This window comes from Oncorhynchus clarkii, chromosome 13 (assembly GCF_045791955.1).
Source record: "Oncorhynchus clarkii lewisi isolate Uvic-CL-2024 chromosome 13, UVic_Ocla_1.0, whole genome shotgun sequence".
In the NCBI taxonomy this organism is placed as follows: domain Eukaryota; kingdom Metazoa; phylum Chordata; class Actinopteri; order Salmoniformes; family Salmonidae; genus Oncorhynchus; species Oncorhynchus clarkii.
Window position 1 is genome coordinate 62,419,981 of NC_092159.1, and position 18,415 is coordinate 62,438,395.

General features: G+C 43.5%; 1 protein-coding gene across 4 annotated transcripts; it reads right to left on the reverse strand.

Annotated features, from left to right (window-relative positions):
• Nucleotides 1-2,193: 2,193 nt before the first annotated feature.
• LOC139365228 (large ribosomal subunit protein bL12m-like) lies at nt 2,194-15,061 on the reverse strand. 4 transcript variants are annotated; one of them, XR_011626551.1, is made up of 6 exons: nt 14,871-15,061; nt 12,206-12,398; nt 8,009-8,083; nt 6,612-6,749; nt 3,296-4,096; nt 2,194-3,148 (listed from the first exon to the last, which is right to left on the reverse strand). XR_011626551.1 is itself a non-coding variant. In XM_071102728.1 (5 exons), the coding sequence occupies exons 1-5, from the start codon at nt 14,927-14,929 to the stop codon at nt 3,980-3,982; spliced, it is 582 nt and encodes a 193-aa protein (XP_070958829.1). In that variant the 5' UTR covers nt 14,930-15,061; the 3' UTR covers nt 2,246-3,979. The 4 variants fall into 4 exon arrangements, 2 of the variants coding, with proteins under 2 accessions (XP_070958829.1, XP_070958828.1); XR_011626552.1 differs by having other exon boundaries at nt 2,246-3,148; nt 3,401-4,096; XM_071102728.1 differs by having other exon boundaries at nt 2,246-4,096.
• Between the last annotated feature and the right edge of the window lie 3,354 nt (nt 15,062-18,415).

Sequence of the window (18,415 nt, forward strand, 5' to 3'; positions counted from 1 at the left end):
GGCAACTTTAGTGGTGAATGATACAAACCTTAGAATGTGTTAGAAATCAACACAAATGGGCTGCATGATGTGACTTCAGGATACTGACGATTTGAGAAGGTCTTGCACTCAGTTCCGCGCATCAGGCTACACACCCTCTTCTCTAATCAAGTGATCATATTTTCACCCATCAGACTATTCTCAATTTAATCTTGCTTTTGCTAATATTTCAAGTTAGTTTAGATTTAGAATGGCCCATTATGAAATGGGCAGGAACAGGGGGAAATAGATATCATCTGTATGTACTGGAAGAGGTAGCCTCCCCGCTGGTTCCTTTTCAACCGTGCCTGGTTCGCTCCTGAAACTACTCAGTACTTAATTAGGAAAACCAAGTGGAATCTGTTCAGGAACATCGATAAGTAAAAATGTTTTCACAAAACATAATGAATTAAACTGTTGACAACCCCTCTCTCTGCGAGCTCAAAAAAGCAATGAAGGAGAGGAGATGGAAACACATGGAGGTGAGATATTCTATAGTTAAAAGGTGATGTCAGCCTATTAATTATGAACGTATCATAAAATACCCTATAACTAGGCTATTATAAAATCAAATAGAAATTCACAATAATTGTAGGCTAACTCTGTAAGCCACCCTGCACAATCAATGAATCAACAGCATAGCCTAAACGTTCTCTCCCAGACTGATAGAGAGGATGTCTGGAGCGTATCATAAGGTAACCAGTCCATCCAACATCATCACCTATACGTTCCATCCCAGACTCATAGACAGGATGTTTGGAGTGTATCATAAGGTAACCAGTCCATCCAACAGCATCACCTATATGTTCTCTCCCAGACTCATAGACAGGATGTTTGGAGCGTATCATAAGGTAACCAGTCCATCCAACAGCATCACCTATATGTTCTCTCCCAGACTCATAGACAGGATGTTTGGAGCGTATCATAAGGTAACCAGTCCATCCAACGGCATCACCTATACGTTCTCTCCCAGACTGATAGACAGGGTGTCTGGAGCGTATCATAAGGTAACCAGTCCATCCAACGGCATCACCTATACGTTCTCTCCCAGACTGATAGACAGGGTGTCTGGAGCGTATTATAAGGTAACCAGTCCATCCAGTACGCATCATAATACAATCACTCAAAAGACCATCACCAGCCTCTGTAAAGGCCCGACCAATGATGTAGCAAAGACATCTTACATAAACGTTTTGTAATGTTTTTCTGCCTTTAGTAATTATGCAGTAGGCTATGTATTGTATACATCATTACTTCAGTTGTCTTGTGTGGGGGTTTTATAGGCATATCTATAAGCTCTAACATGCTTATGGGTGTTTTTAATGAGTCATCACCTTAGAAAGCAATGCTGTATTAAGGTGTTGAAACAACATCGACAAGGACCATGTTTTGGGTACTACCAAGGCATGTCCAGAGTGCACAAGAGATTACTGTGACTGTGGTCTCGTTGACTCGTGACTGCTGGTGTGGCGGTAATATGGTCAACACAACAGCCCAAGCTGGAGAGAAAAATGTGCAGTTTTAAAAGCTAATTTCCTGCAGTTCTACACATTTTGTCAATAGGGTGGAGAGAAATGTTTGCCGTCCCCAGTTGGTAATTTTTTATTTTATTTTACCTTTATTTAACTAGGCAAGTCAGTTAAGAACAAATTCTTATTTTCAATGAAGGCCAAGGAAGAGTGTGTTAACTGCCTTGTTCAGGGGCAGAAAGACAGATTTGTACCTTGTCAGCTCGGGGGTTTGAACTTGCAACCTTTTGGTTACTACCAACACTCTAACCACTAGGCTACACTGCCGCCCCATGATTTGCCCATGATTGCTAGCTGGCCTCTAGACTCATTTACCAATCGAATTGTTTAGTTGACATGGCTAATTGAGTGACTGTCAGTGGCCGACATAAAGAGAAAAGCTGCTGATATAAAACCACGTTTCTAAATTGCACCTTGGTGTATTCTACTATTATAACTCTCAACAGTAAGTTGAGATCCCATAGGATTTACCTTTTGGGGGAGGGATTGATCCATGGGCCGACAGAATCAGGCAGGGCTGCCAGTTGTCCTGGTCTGGGAGAATCAGCACCGCTCTCTTCTGCCCCCTAGTGGCTCTTTTACATATTAAAATGCACTTTGTTTCAAATTCTAATGAATTCAAAATATATATGTCGAACACCAAACATAGCTTTACATAAAATATGAATATGTAATCACATCATTATGAATACATTTCACATAGGTACTATTCAATAATCGTTCATAGTCTTTACAGCACAATCTAATCTGTCAAAATGTGATCCAATGTAAGATTATATTCAACCAACCAAAGAAATGTAACTTGTATTTTTTTATTTATTTTAATCACTTCATCATTGATCCTATATCAGCCATACAGTATAAAGACCAGGGGTTGGAACCAACATTAATTTTTCCAATCGTTTCGTTCTGAACAGGAAAATGCTAATTTAACTGTTACGTTCCACTGTTCCGACCAGCAAAACAAAGTTCTGAACCGGTTCAAACCAAACAAAGGTACCGGTTTATAGCGTTCCTTTCTATTCCTTTTTTAACCTTTAAAATCAATTCCCCCCCCCCTTCACATTTAGCTAATTAAATGACTTCACCAATCAGTGGGGATAGAGGGATGGGGGGGTAGCCTAAACATGCACACACACACTGGTAAAGAGTTTCAGCTTGCAGGCAGATACTGGAATATGTTTCTGAGTGACAGAGTGAAGGCGTTGCCTTGGCACTTTGTTGCATTTTTTTGTGAGAGTAGAAACAACGCCCGGAATGTAAAAGAACGTTATTAACCGGTTCCCATGCTTTTAAAATAATGGTTCTGTTCCGGAACAGTATGGATCACTTTCGTTCCAGGTTCAGTTTCTGCTACTTTTCAGTTCTGTTCCGGTTCCAACCCGTAATGAGGACACAGCTCCGTTCTCCTGGTTCTAGATAACACGAGAGTCTGTTACCAGTCAGGGGGAGGGTTTCTAAAAAAGCTTGGTTGCCAACGTGGTACCTCAGTCCTCTTGATGACCCACTCACACCACTCATAGAACAACCAGCAAAATGTCCATTTGACGAATTTGGTTCATTAACGCACATAAAATACCAGCGGAGGCTGGTGGGAGGAGCTATAGGAGGACAGGCTTATTGTAAATGGCTGACATGGAATTAATGGAATGGCATCAAATGGAAACCACCTGTTTGACTGCATTCCAGCCATGACAATGAGCCTGTCCTCCTATAGGCTCCTCCCACCAGCCTCCTCTGGAGAATACAGACAGTCAAACGTAGATATTTCAATGGTCACCGTGGAGGCTGGGTTGTCAGGGGAAATAACATAGTTACGTTAGTTACGTTAGTTACGAGGCTTTCAGGGAAACTCACCCCCAGACGAATACAGACAGGAGGCCAAGTCCAGCTTTAATGCAGACCAATGGGCAAAAGTACCAGACTGATAGATGGGCAAAAGTACCCATTATCCACCCTTCTCCTATACTGTACCCTCATATTCCCAGTCGTGGACTTTTAAACATGGGGCTGATGTAAACATTGGCTTGAGGGAGTTTTGAGTTTCCACCGTTGTTAAACCAATGTGAGAAAGAACCCAAGAGAAGTGCACACTTCAGGAGAAGGGTGGAGAATCGGGACAGAGCCAGACAGACGAACAAGACAAATGGGCGAGGAAACTGACGAGCGTCCGGGCGGTGTGCAGGTGCGTTCAGGCTCTGAGCCTGAGGAGTTCAGTCTGAGTTAGTTTCTCCCGCCTCACACCGTCCAGTTGGTAGCTAGTACAGCAACGTTGACAAAAAGGCTAGATTTTAGTTTCCTTTTCCAAGGCATTGGTTCCTTTGTTCTTCTACTGCTGTATACAACAGAAAGATAGAAGACTGGCGTAACCGCAGCCAGACGGTGGATGGGTGGGGTCAGTCGGGTGGAGGGATGGAGAGAGGAGGGACGTTCTACTCCAGCACCACAGTGCCTCCTGCTGTCTCCAGGGCTGTCTTCAGCTTCTCCGCCTCCTCTTTGGACACATTGGCTCTGATCTCCTGGGGGAGGGACTCAACCAACTTCTTAGCCTGGAAAGAGGACAGAGGAGATCAGTGATCTACAGTAACAATAACACAAATCAACCAACTTCTTAGCCTGGTAGAGGACAGAGGAGAGCAGTGATCTACAGTAACAATAACACAAATCAACCAACTTCTTAGCCTGGTAGAGGACAGAGGATCTATAGTAACATTAACACAAAGCAACCAACTTCTTAGCCTGGCAGAGGACAGAGGAGATCAGTGATCTAGAATAAAACAAAGCAACCAACTTCTTAGCCTGGTAGAGGACAGAGGATCTATAGTAACATTAACACAAAGCAACCTCCTAGACAGACATGATTGTATGTCTTTCTGAGTAAGAAACAGAAGGAGGATTATACAGAGAGAACAAAGAAGGTCTCCAACTTCTTAACCTACTATATACATACAGAGAGCAGGACCACAGAGTGAAAGGTCTCCAACTTCTTAACCTACTATATACATACAGAGAGCAGTGGACCACAGAGTGAAAGGTCTCCAACTTCTTAACCTACTATATACATACAGAGAGCAGTGGACCACAGAGTGAAAGGTCTCCAACTTCTTAACCTACTATATACATACAGAGAGCAGTGTACCACAGAGTGAAAGGTCTCCAACTTCTTAACCTACTATATACATACAGAGAGCAGGACCACAGAGTGAAAGGTCTCCAACTTCTTAACCTACTATATACATACAGAGAGCAGTGGACCACAGAGTGAAAGGTCTCCAACTTCTTAACCTACTATATACATACAGAGAGCAGTGGACCACAGAGTGAAAGGTCTCCAACTTCTTAACCTACTATATACATACAGAGAGCAGTGTACCACAGAGTGAAAGGTCTCCAACTTCTTAACCTACTATATACATACAGAGAGCAGTGTACCACAGAGTGAAAGGCCTCCAACTTCTTAACCTACTATATACATACAGAGAGCAGTACCACAGAGTGATAGGCCTCCAACTTCTTAACCTACTATATACATACAGAGAGCAGTGGACCACAGAGTGAAAGGTCTCCAACTTCTTAACCTACTATATACATACAGAGAGCAGTGTACCACAGAGTGAAAGGCCTCCAACTTCTTAACCTACTATATACATACAGAGAGCAGTATCAGAGTGAAAGGTCTCCAACTTCTTAACCTACTATATATATATATATACAGAGAGCAGGACCACAGAGTGAAAGGTCTCCAACTTCTTAACCTACTATATACATACAGAGAGCAGTATCACAGAGTGAAAGGTCTCCAACTTCTTAACCTACTATATACATACAGAGAGCAGTATCAGAGTGAAAGGTCTCCAACTTCTTAACCTACTATATATATATATATACAGAGAGCAGGACCACAGAGTGAAAGGTCTCCAACTTCTTAACCTACTATATATATACAGAGAGCAGGACCACAGAGTGAAAGGCCTCCAACTTCTTAACCTACTATATACATACAGAGAGCAGTATCAGAGTGAAAGGCCTCCAACTTCTTAACCTACTATATACATACAGAGAGCAGTATCACAGAGTGAAAGGTCTCCAACTTCTTAACCTACTATATACATACAGAGAGCAGTATCAGAGTGAAAGGCCTCCAACTTCTTAACCTACTATATACATACAGAGAGCAGGACCACAGAGTGAAAGGTCTCCAACTTCCTAACCTACTATATACATACAGAGAGCAGTGTACCACAGAGTGAAAGGTCTCGAACTTCTTAACCTACTATATACATACAGAGAGCAGGACCACAGAGTGAAAGGTCTCCAACTTCTTAACCTACTATATACATACAGAGAGCAGTGGACCACAGAGTGAAAGGTCTCCAACTTCTTAACCTACTATATACATACAGAGAGCAGTGTACCACAGAGTGAAAGGTCTCCAACTTCTTAACCTACTATATACATACAGAGAGCAGGACCACAGAGTGAAAGGTCTCCAACTTCTTAACCTACTATATACATACAGAGAGCAGGACCACAGAGTGAAAGGTCTCCAACTTCTTAACCTACTATATACATACAGAGAGCAGGACCACAGAGTGAAAGGCCTCCAACTTCTTAACCTACTATATACATACAGAGAGCAGTATCAGAGTGAAAGGTCTCCAACTTCTTAACCTACTATATACATACAGAGAGCAGGACCACAGAGTGAAAGGTCTCCAACTTCTTAACCTACTATATACATACAGAGAGCAGGACCACAGAGTGAAAGGCCTCCAACTTCTTAACCTACTATATACATACAGAGAGCAGGACCACGGAGTGAAAGGCCTCCAACCCAGAGCTTTCCTATGTCTCAGACTGATTTGACTGCGTGTCCTTTAAGCGTGGACACTGGAACATGTGTGGTCAGAGACGGAACGGACAAATGATCACAGAGACAGGAAAGAACTAAAGAATCCTTGTCTGGCTGTGACATCACAGAGAGACAAACAGACCATCTGACCTGCACCAGGTTCAAGCCTTGGATGGCTGTGACATCACAGAGAGACAAACAGACCATCTGACCTGCACCAGGTTCAAGCCTTGGATGCAATTCTTCACTTCTTTTATGAGTTTCACTTTCTCTGCTGCCTTCAGTTCTGTCAGTTTCACTGTGAAGTGTGTCTTCTCTTTCTTGACTGGTGCCGCGTCCTCTTCCACTGCCTGTAGGAGCAGAACGAATACCATGCAAGATTAGAACATGCTCCATCTACGCCCTGAGGACACTACATGACATGTTGATGTGTACAGTCAAGCACAACAATTGCAGAGGCTTACAAGAGGCTTTACATTGGGCATTGAAACTAAACAAGGTTAAAGCCTTTATAGATAGAAGGGGCCTTTATAGATAGAGCTCTGCAGGGGTACCTCCTAGATCAAGTCATGTGGGGTAAGGGGTAACCACGGGGCATCGCGTGAGGGCGGGGTAACCACGGGGCGTCGCGTGAGGGCGGGGTGACCACGGGGCATCGCGTAAGGGGTGACCACGGGGCATCGCGTAAGGGGTGACCACGGGGCATCGCGTAAGGGGTGACCACGGGGCATCGCGTAAGGGGTGACCACGGGGCATCGCGTAAGGGGTAACCACGGGGCATCGCGTAAGGGGTAACCACGGGGCATCGCGTAAGGGGTAACCACGGGGCATCGCGTAAGGGGTAACCACGGGGCATCGCGTAACGGGTAACCACGGGGCATCGCGTAACGGGTAACCACGGGGCATCGCGTAACGGGTAACCACGGGGCATCGCGTAACGGGTAACCACGGGGCATCGCGTAAGGGGTAACCACGGGGCATCGCGTAAGGGGTAACCACGGGGCATCGCGTAAGGGGTAACCACGGGGCATCGCGTAAGGGGTAACCACGGGGCATCGCGTAAGGGGTAACCACGGGGCATCGCGTAAGGGGTAACCACGGGGCATCGCGTAAGGGGTAACCACGGGGCATCGCGTAAGGGGTAACCACGGGGCATCGCGTAAGGGGTAACCACGGGGCATCGCGTAAGGGGTAACCACGGGGCATCGCGTAAGGGGTAACCACGGGGCATCGCGTAAGGGGTAACCACGGGGCATCGCGTAAGGGGTAACCACGGGGCATCGCGTAAGGGGTAACCACGGGGCATCGTGTAAGGGGTAACCACGGGGCATCGTGTAAGGGGTAACCACGGGGCATCGCGTAAGGGGTAACCACGGGGCATCGCGTAAGGGGTAACCACGGGGCATCGCGTAAGGGGTAACCACGGGGCGTCGCGTAAGGGGTAACCACGGGGCGTCGCGTAAGGGGTGACCACGGGGCATCGTGTAAGGGGTGACCACGGGGCATCGTGTAAGGGGTGACCACGGGGCATCGTGTAAGGGGTAACCAACACAGGTAAAGAATCTTGATAAACGTATTGAATAAAACACAGAAACAATCCCCGTCTTACCAGAGCTGCAGGTGTTGCTGCTGCAGTCATGGCTCCCATTGGCATCATCCCAACATCCTGGATATTCAGGGTTTTCTGGGACAAACAAATTAAAAAACATACTTTATTGGAGAAGTCATTGAGCAAATCAAAATGTTACTCATCACATGCCTCGTTAACAACAGGTGTAGACCAACAGTGAAACGCTGACTTAGACCTTCCCAGCAATACAGAGAGAAAGAGAGTAGAACTAATAAAGTAAAACAAGTAGTAATAAATACACAATGAGTAATGATAACATGGCTTTATACACGGGGTACCAGTACTGAGTCAATAATAACATGGCTTTATACACGGGGTACCAGTACTGAGTCAATAATAACATGGCTTTATACACGGGGTACCAGTACCGAGTCAATAATAACATGGCTTTATACACGGGGTACCAGTACCGAGTCAATAATAACATGGCTTTATACACAGGGTACCAGTACCGAGTCAATAATAACATGGCTTTATACACGGGTACCAGTACTGAGTCAATAATAACATGGCTTTATACACGGGGTACCAGTACTGAGTCAATAATAACATGGCTTTATACACAGGGTACCAGTACTGAGTCAATAATAACATGACTTTATACACGGGGTACCAGTACTGAGTCAATAATAGCATGGCTTTATACACGGGGTACCAGTACTGAGTCAATAATAACATGGCTTTATACACGGGGTACCAGTACTGAGTCAATAATAACATGACTTTATACACGAGGTACCAGTACTGAGTCAATAATAACATGGCTTTATACACGGGGTACCAGTACTGAGTCAATAATAACATGACTTCATACACGGGGTACCAGTACTGAGTCAATAATAACATGGCTTTATACACGGGGTACCAGTACTGAGTCAATAATAACATGGCTTTATACACGGGGTACCAGTACTGAGTCAATAATAACATGGCTTTATATACGGGGTACCAGTACTGATTCAATAATAACATGGCTTTATACACGGGGTACCAGTACTGAGTCAATGATAACATGGCTTTATACACGGGGTACCAGTACTGAGTCAATAATAGCATGGCTTTATACACGGGGTACCAGTACTGAGTCAATAATAACATGGCTTTATACACGGGGTACCAGTACTGAGTCAATAATAACATGGCTTTATACACGGGGTACCAGTACTGAGTCAATAATAACATGGCTTTATACACGGGGTACCAGTACTGAGTCAATAATAACATGGCTTTATACACGGGGTACCAGTACTGAGTCAATAATAACATGGCTTTATACACGGGTACCAGTACTGAGTCAATGATAACATGGCTTTATACACGGGGTACCAGTACTGAGTCAATAATAACATGGCTTTATACACGGGGTACCAGTACTGAGTCAATAATAACAACATGGCTTTATACACGGGGTACCAGTACTGAGTCAATAATAACATGGCTTTATACACGGGGTACCAGTACTGAGTCAATAATAACATGGCTTTATACACGGGGTACCAGTACTGAGTCAATAATAACATGGCTTTATACACGGGGTACCAGTACTGAGTCAATAATAACATGGCTTTATACACGGGGTACCAGTACTGAGTCAATAATAACATGGCTTTATATACGGGGTACCAGTACTGAGTCAATAATAACATGGCTTTATATACGGGGTACCAGTACTGAGTCAATAATAACATGGCTTTATACACGGGGTACCAGTACTGAGTCAATAATAACATGGCTTTATACACGGGGTACCAGTACTGAGTCAATAATAACATGGCTTTATACACGGGGTACCAGTACTGAGTCAATAATAACATGGCTTTATACACGGGGTACCAGTACATACAAGCAGCAGGTAGTCTAGTGGTTAGAGTGTAAGGGCGGCAGGTAGTCTAGTGGTTAGAGTGTAGGGGCGGCAGGTAGTCTAGTGGTTAGAGTGTAGGGGCGGCAGGTAGTCTAGTGGTTAGAGTGTAGGGACGGCAGGTAGTCTAGTGGTTAGAGTGTAGGGGCGGCAGGTAGTCTAGTGGTTAGAGTGTAGGGGCGGCAGGTAGCCTAGTGGTTAGTGTGTAGAGGCGGCAGGTAGTCTAGTGGTTAGAGTGTAGGGGCGGCAGGTAGACTAGTGGTTAAGAGTGTAGGGGCGGCAGGTAGTCTAGTGGTTAGAGTGTAGAGGCGGCAGGTAGTCTAGTGGTTAGTGTGTTAGACCTGTAACCAAAAGGTTGCAAGTTTGAATCCCCGAGCTGACAAGGTAAAAATCTGCCATTCTGCCCCTGAACAAGGCAGTTAACCAACTGTTCCTAGGCCGTCATTGTAAATAAGAATGTGTCCTTAACTGACCTGCCTAGCTAAATAAAGGTTAAATTATAAAAATACATGAACTGTATGATTTGTTTCCACAGGCAGGAGCTCTGTATATATAGCTCTCTCTAATATATACACTGCTCTAAAAAATAAAGGGAACACTAAAATAACACGTCCTAGATCTGAATGAATGAAATATTCTTATTAAATACTTTTTTCTGTACATAGTTGAATGTGCTGACAACAAAATCACACAAAAATTATCAATGGAAATGAAATTTATCAACCCATGGAGGTCTGGATTTGGAGTCACACTCAAAATTAAAGTGGAAAACCACACTACAGGCTGATCCAACTTTGATGTAATGTCCTTAAAACAAGTCCAAATGAGGCTCAGTAGTGTGTGTGGCCTCCACGTGCCTGTATGACCTCCCTACAACGCCTGGGCATGCTCCTGATGAGGTGGCGGATTGTCTCCTGAGGGATCTCCTCCCAGACCTGGACTAAAGCATCCGCCAACTCCTGGACAGTCTGTGGTGCAACGTGGCGTTGGTGGATGGAGCGAGACATCATGTCCCAGATGTGCTCAATTGGATTCAGGTCTGGGGAACGGGCGGTCCATAGCATCAATGCCTTCCTCTTGCAGGAACTGCTGACACACTCCAGCCACATGAGGTCTAGCATTGTCTTGCATTAGGAGGAACCCAGGGCCAACCGCACCAGCATATGGTCTCACAAGGGGTCTGAGGATCTCATCTCGGTACCTAATGGCAGTTAGGCTACCTCTGGCGAGCACATGGAAGGCTGTGCGGCCCCCCAAAGAAATGCCACCCCACACCATGACTGACCCACCACCAAACCGGTCATGCTGGAGGATGTTGCAGGCAGCAGAACGTTCTCCACGGCGTCTCCAGACTCTGTCACGTCTGTCACATGTGCTCAGTGTGAACCTGCTTTCATCTGTGAAGAGCACAGGGCACAAGTAGGAAATTTGCCAATCTTGGTGTTTTCTGGCAAATGCCAAACGTCCTGCACGGTGTTGGGCTGTAAGCACAACCCCCACATGTGGATGTCGGGCCCTCATACCACCCTCATGGAGTCTGTTTCTGACCGGTTGAGCAGACGCGTGCACATTCGTGGCCTGCTGGAGGTCATTTTGCAGGGCTCTGGCAGTACTCCTCCTGCTCCTCCTTGCACAAAGGCGGAGGTAGCGGTCCTGCTGCTGGGTTGTTGCCCTCCTACGGCCTCCTCCACGTCTCCTGATGTACTGGCCTGTCTCCTGGTAGCGCCTCCATGCTCTGGACACTACGCTGACAGACACAGTAAACCTTCTTGCCACAGCTCGCATTGATGTCCCATCCTGGATGAGCTGCACTACCTGAGCCACTTGTGTGGGTTGTAGACTCCGTCTCATGCCACCACTAGAGTGAAAGCACCGCCAGCATTCAAGTGACCAAAACATCAGCCAGGAAGCATAGGAACTGAGAAGTGGTCTGTGGTCACCACCTGTAGAACCACTCCTTTATTGGGGGTGTCTTGCTAATTGCATATAATTTCCACCTGTTGTCTATTCCATTTGCACAACAGCATGTGAAATTTATTGTCAATCAGTGTTGCTTCCTAAGTGGACAGTTTGATTTCACAGAAGTGTGATTGACTTGGAGTTACATTGTGTTGTTTAAGTGTTCCCTTTATTTTTTTGAGCAGTGTATATATAGATACCATGGTATAGAGGTAGATACTAGAACTATGTATATAGGACAATGTGCTATAATTTATGGCACTGACTGTGTGGCACTGGATACGAGTGTCTGCTAAATGACTCAGATGCCCACGTCTCCTTATGTTAATCTACACAGTCTACATGTTCCAGTTCCATACCTTGAGGAGCTCATTGAGGTCTGACACCTCTAACAAGGTGAGGCTGGTGATGTCGTGTACCAGCTGGGTGATTTTGGGGGGGTACTGTTTGGGGGCTCCATCCAGAGGGGGGGCGGCGATGACAGCAGAAAGGCTGGCTGGGCTGGTCCCGAGTGTTCGGAGGGCACATGACGTTGGTGTCTGGAGCTCCTGCCTGGGGAAACAAAGCACACAGTTAATGTATTATTTTATTGAACCTTTATTTAACTAACTAGGCAGGTCAGTTAAGAACACATTCTCATTCACAAACCCGGACGACGCTGGACCAATTGTGTCGCCGCCCTACGGGACTCCCCAATCACGGCCGGATGTGATGCAGCCTGGATTCGAACCAGGTACTGCAGTGACGCCTCTTACACTGAGATACAAGGTAAGTTGCTAGCTGGCATCTATCTTAACATAATCAATAGTTAACTACACACGGTTGATGATATTACTTGTTTATCTAGCTTGTCCTGCGCGTTGCATATAATCGATGCGGTGCCTGTTAATTTCTCATTAAATCACAGCCTACTTCGCCAAACGGGTGATGATTTAACAAGCGCATTCGCGAAAAAAGCACTGTTGTTGCACCAATGTGTACCTAACCATAAACATCAATGTCTTTCTTAAAACCAATAGACAAGTACATATTTTTAAACCTGCATATTTAGTTAATAACATGCCTGCTAACATGACTTTTTTTAAACTCAGGAAATTGTGTCACTTCTCTTGCGTTCTGTGCAACAGATTCATGCTATATGCAGCAGTTTGGGCCGCCTGGCTCGTTGGGAACTGTGTGAAGACCATTTCTTCCTAACAAAGTTTGCCAGAATTTTACATAATTATGACATTACATTGAAGGTTGTGTAATGTAACAGCAATATTTACACTTAAGGATGCCACCCGTTGCCAGAACGGTTCCGTATTTCACTGAAAGAATAAACTTTTTGTTTTCTAAAAGTGTTTCCGGATTTGACCAAATTAATGACCTAAGGCTCATATTTCTGTGTGTTAATTAGAATTAAGTCTATGATTTGATATTTGATAGAGCAGTCTGACTGAGCGATGGTAGGCAGCAGCAAGTTCGTAAGCATTCATTCAAACAGCACTTTCCTGCGTTTGCCAGCAGCTCTTCGCTGTGCTTCAAGCATTGAGCTGTTTATGACTTCAAGCCTATCAACTCCCGAGATTAGGCTGGCAATACTATAGTGCCTATAAGAACATCCAATAGTCAAAGATATATGAAATATAAATGGTATAGAGAGAAATAGCCCTATAATTCCTGTAATAACTACAACCTAAAACTTCTTACCTGGGAATATTGAAGACTCATGTTAAAAGGAACCACCAGCTTTCATATGTTCTCATGTTCTGAGCAAGGAACTTAAACATTAGCTTTCTTACATGGCACATATTGCACTTTTACTTTCTTCTCCAACACTGTTTTTGCATTATTTAAACCAAATTGAGGATGTTTCATTATTTATTTGAGACTAAATTGATTTTATTGATGTAATTAAGTACACATTTTAAAAAGTGTTCTTTCAATGTTGTTGTAATTGTCACTATTAGCCGATTAATCGGTATCGGCTTCCTTTGGCCCTCCAATGAAAAATCATAATCGGCCGACCTCTACAGTCAATCCAGTGTTTCCTCTGTAGAGCGTGCAACCCGTCCACCTAAAATAGTTTGGTTTCTATTGGTTTAAATGGACAGTTTTGGTGCAAATTAATTAACAACTATGCACTAATGAATTAGATTTAGGCTCCTGGATATGACTTTAGAGGCCTTTTGAGTCTCATCTGTAAAACCCCTCTAGGCCGAGGGAATGACTGATTCAATGCTGTCACAGATCTCTCAAAGATTATTCAAATCCCCCACCAGTTAGTAATATAGCAGTAGCTAGTTAGCTGCTATTTCTCATCCTAATTTTCCACCTGGTTCAGTTGGGAAAGGGAATACTTAGTTGCACAACTGAATGCATTCAACCAAAATGTGTCATCCGCATTTAACCCAACCCCTCTGAATCAGTTGTACAACTGCCACGGTAAGGTTGACAAGATCATTCATTATACAATGGTGAAAATCTATTCAAATGACCAATCAGAACCAGGAGGGAAGCTCTAGCAAGATACAGGATATGACAACCATGTGTCAAAGTTAAACACAAACGCCATACAAGAAACACATGACCTTGACTGGCACATCTCATAAGGAAGGAACGGGGTGCATTAGGTCCGTGGAACTGGCTAACGTTATTTACTGCTGAGCCTTCTCGCTCTAGATTACAAGTTAGTTAGCTGGTTTTACAACACATTCACCGTGACGAATTAATCCATTTGGCTGCCAGATTGTTCCTCACTATCTAGCTAACGAGGAATAGGTGGCATTGCGGTTGGCTAGCTAGCCGGTTGGTCATAAAATCCGTTCTTCACAAAGCAACTGAATGAGCCCAGGGTTATTATGTTAATAGTTCTATGTGATTCCGACTATTTGGAGCACATAAATGGTTAATGCATGGCAAATTAGCTAGCAATTCTCTGCCCTTGACGCGTTTAGCGTTAGCAAACCATCTAGCTCCTGTGTCCCACTTTTGTAGAATTTACACAAGCAGCTACGATCCCCGGTTATGACACCCGCTTACCGATGCGTCTTTGCGGCGATTCGCAGTGCGGTCCGAATGCAGTGTCTTGTGCAGTACATGTTTATTATTTGTGCCCCCGGATCTCCTCCAGATATTTCCAATTCACAGAGTCACAGCGTTGCCTGTTAGTCCTGGTCCTTCTCCCTCAATAGCACATGGCGTCCTCCACTCTCTGTTACTGACCTACCCACAATGCATTGCGCCACAAACGAGTTGTAGTTCGACTAAATAACTTTATTAACAAAGTACCTTTTGTCAATATCTCTCTCTCTCGACATGGCAAGTTCATTATTACTTACATTGTCAAAGTATACATATAGAAAAATATAAATCTATATTTTATATATTTATACATTAATAAATGGTGGGACCAACAGCAATAATAATAGTAGTAGTGGACATGGGATTACCATTAACAACAACTACAACAACAATATTAATGAGAACAACAATACATTAAAGCAATGGCAGTAGACCAGTGTCAACATGACTGAGAAGACATGGTATGAAAGACAAAACAAAACCAGATGGGAAATATTATCAACATTACTTTGCACTTTTCACTGGCTGTCCCTCAGGTTGTGGCAGAAGGACACATTTGGCTGCCAAAACTGCACATTTTGGCTTTTCACCCAATAAATATTAGATGTTTTCTTCATCTTTTATATTTTAAAATTCTTTGTATTGAATTATAATTTTGTGAAATAAATATTCTCTTAGGTCTGAGTATTTGTCACAGTGTAATAGGAAATGCAGCTCTGTCTCTACCTCTCCCCTGGAGCAGAGTGAGCACAGCCTGTCCTCTCTGGGCAGCCAGGTTTGTCTGTGACGACCGGTCTCTATAGCCAGACTGTGCTCACTGAGTCTGTACCTAGTCAGTGTTTTCCTCAGTTTTCTATCAGTTACAGTGGTCAGATAGTCTGCCACCGTGTACTGTCTGTTTAGAGCCAAATAGCATTGAAGTTTACTTGGATTTTATGTGGTGTCTTTCCAATAGGTGATATATTTTTATTTTTGTTTTGTGATGATTTGGTTGGGCCAGATATTCTGAGTGCTGTGCTGAGGCTCTATTGGTTGGTTTGGGTTAGTGAACTGAGCCTCAGAACCAGCTGGCTGAGGGGACTCTTCTCTTGTTTCATCTCTTGACATTGTAGAGCTGTGTGATGGAATGTTTGAGGGTCACTTGTTTTTAGATGGTTGTAAAATTTGATGGCTATTTTTTCTATTTGAATGAGGAGGGGGTATTGGCCCAATTCTGCTCTACATGCGTTATTTGGAGTTTTTCTTTGCACTTTTCACAAAACTCTGCATGCAGTATTTCGATTGGATGTTTGTCCCATTTGGTAAATTCATTGTTAGAGATTGGACCCCATACTTCACTGCCAAAAAAGAGCAATTGGTTCTATAACTGATTGGAAAATTTTGAGCCAGATTCTAATGGAATTTAGATTTTGATGTTCCTTTTAATGGCATAGAATGCTCTTCTTGCTTTGTCTCTCAGCTCGTTCACAGCCATTTGAAAGCTAATTGTGTTGCTGATATTTAGTCCTAGATATGTGTCGTTTTTGGTGTGTTCTTAATAGAACTGTTTCCAAATATAATTTCTATTTGTCATCCTGATTTCCTGACCTTTTTTGGAATATCATTATATTTGTTTGTTTTTTGGTTAAAACTTCTTAGGGCTGAGATCCCGTTAACGGGATCGATATGACAACAGCCAGTGAAAGTGCAGGGCGCCAAATTCAAAACAACAGAAATCTCAGAATTAAAATTCCTCAAACATACAAGTGTTTTATACCATTTTCAAGGTAATCTTGTTTTTAATCCCACCACAGTGTCCGATTTCAAATAGGCTTTACAGCGAAAGCACCACAAACGATTATGTTAGGTCAGAGCAAAGTCACAGAAAAACACAGCCATTTTTCCAGCCAAAGAGTGGAGTCACAAAAAGCAGAAATAGAGATAAAATTAATCACTAACCTTTGATGATCTTCATCAGATGACACTCATAGGACTTCATGTTACACAATACAGGTATGTTTTGTTCGATAAAGTTTATATTTAAAAAATCTCAGTATACATTGGCGCGTTATTTTCAGTAGTTCCAAAACATTCAGTGATTTTGCAGAGAGCCACATCAATTTACCGAAATACTCATTATAAATGTTGATGAAAATACAAGTGTTATACATGGAACTTTAGATACACTTCTCCTTAATGCAACTGCTGTGTCAGATTTCAAAAAAGCTTAACGGAAAAAGCAAACCATGCAATAATCTGAGTACAACGCTCATAGACCCAACAAGCCAAAAAGATATCCGCCATATTGTGCAGTCAACAGAAGTCAGAAATAACATTATAAATATTCACTTACCTTTGATGATCTTCATCAGAATGCACTCCCAGGAATCCCAGATCCACAATAAATGTTTGATTTGTTCGATAATGTCCATCATTTATGTCCAAATAGCTACTTTTGTTAGCGCGTTTTGTAAACAAATCCAAAGTCACGAAGCGCGTTCACTAGGAGCAGACGAAATGTCAAAAAGTTCCGTTACAGTCCGTAGAAACATGTCAAACGATGTATAGACTCAATCTTTAGGATGTTTTTAACATAAATCTTCAATAATGTTCCAACCGGATAATTCCTTTGTCTGTCGAAAAGCAATGGAGTGCGAGCTACCTCTCATGTGAATGCGCGTGACCAGCTCGTGGCACTCTACCAGACCACTGACTCAAAGAGCCCTTATGAGCCCCTCCTTAAGAGTAGAAGCCTCAAACAAGATTCTAAAGACAGCTGACATCTAGTGGAAGCCTTAGGAAATGCAACATCACCAATATCCCACTGTATCTTCAATGGGGAGTGAGTTGAAAATCAACCAACCTCAGATTTCTCACTTCCTGGTTGGATTTTTTCTCAGGTTTTTGCCTGCCATATGAGTTATGCTATTCTCACAGACATCATTCAAACAGTTTTAGAAACGTATTAGTACCTGGGACTGAGGAGCAGGCAGTTTACTCTGGGCACCTTATTCATCCAAGTTATTCAATACTGCCCCCAGCCATAAGAAGTCATAGGCCATAGGTTTTTGTCTCTCTCTCTCTCTCTCCCTCCCTCCCTCCCTCCCTCCCTCCCTCCCTGAGTGCTCAAAGTTACGTCCTTCTGTCTAGAAAGATCTCCCATTTAGGAAGAGGAGTGTTGTTCACTAGTGCTTTAAGAATCCTCTTAACCAAGTAATCACATGACCCATCTGCCCTATAGGCTATTACCCATCATCCACCTCCCAGTCTACACCAATATGTCATGTCCTTAGCCTCTTCAGAGCAGCTCAAGAAAAGGTGAGTGTAAAACAGTACTATTTACACCATAACAATTTTATAATGATGATATACATTAGTCTGTAATTGTTGTAGGTTCTCTTTCCCTTCCTCTCTCGCTCGTGTAGCACAGATTGGACTGTGTGGTTGATAGTCTATGCGTTATAACCTTTCTCTCTCTCTATCTTCCCCCCTCTATCTGTCTCGCTCTCTCCCCCCTCCAGACC

Bases quoted from the DNA above. Each gene is read 5' to 3' on its own strand.
- LOC139365228 (XM_071102727.1), bottom strand. From the start codon at position 14,929: ATGTACTGCACAAGACACTGCATTCGGACCGCACTGCGAATCGCCGCA. The intron at 6,750-8,008 runs GTAAGACGGGGA...CTGCTCCTACAG, and splicing joins CAGCAACACCTGCAGCTCTG to GCAGTGGAAGAGGACGCGGC. The intron at 3,149-6,595 runs GTCTCTCTGTGA...GTCCTCCTATAG, and splicing joins GCAGGTCAGATGGTCTGTTT to CTCCTCCCACCAGCCTCCGC.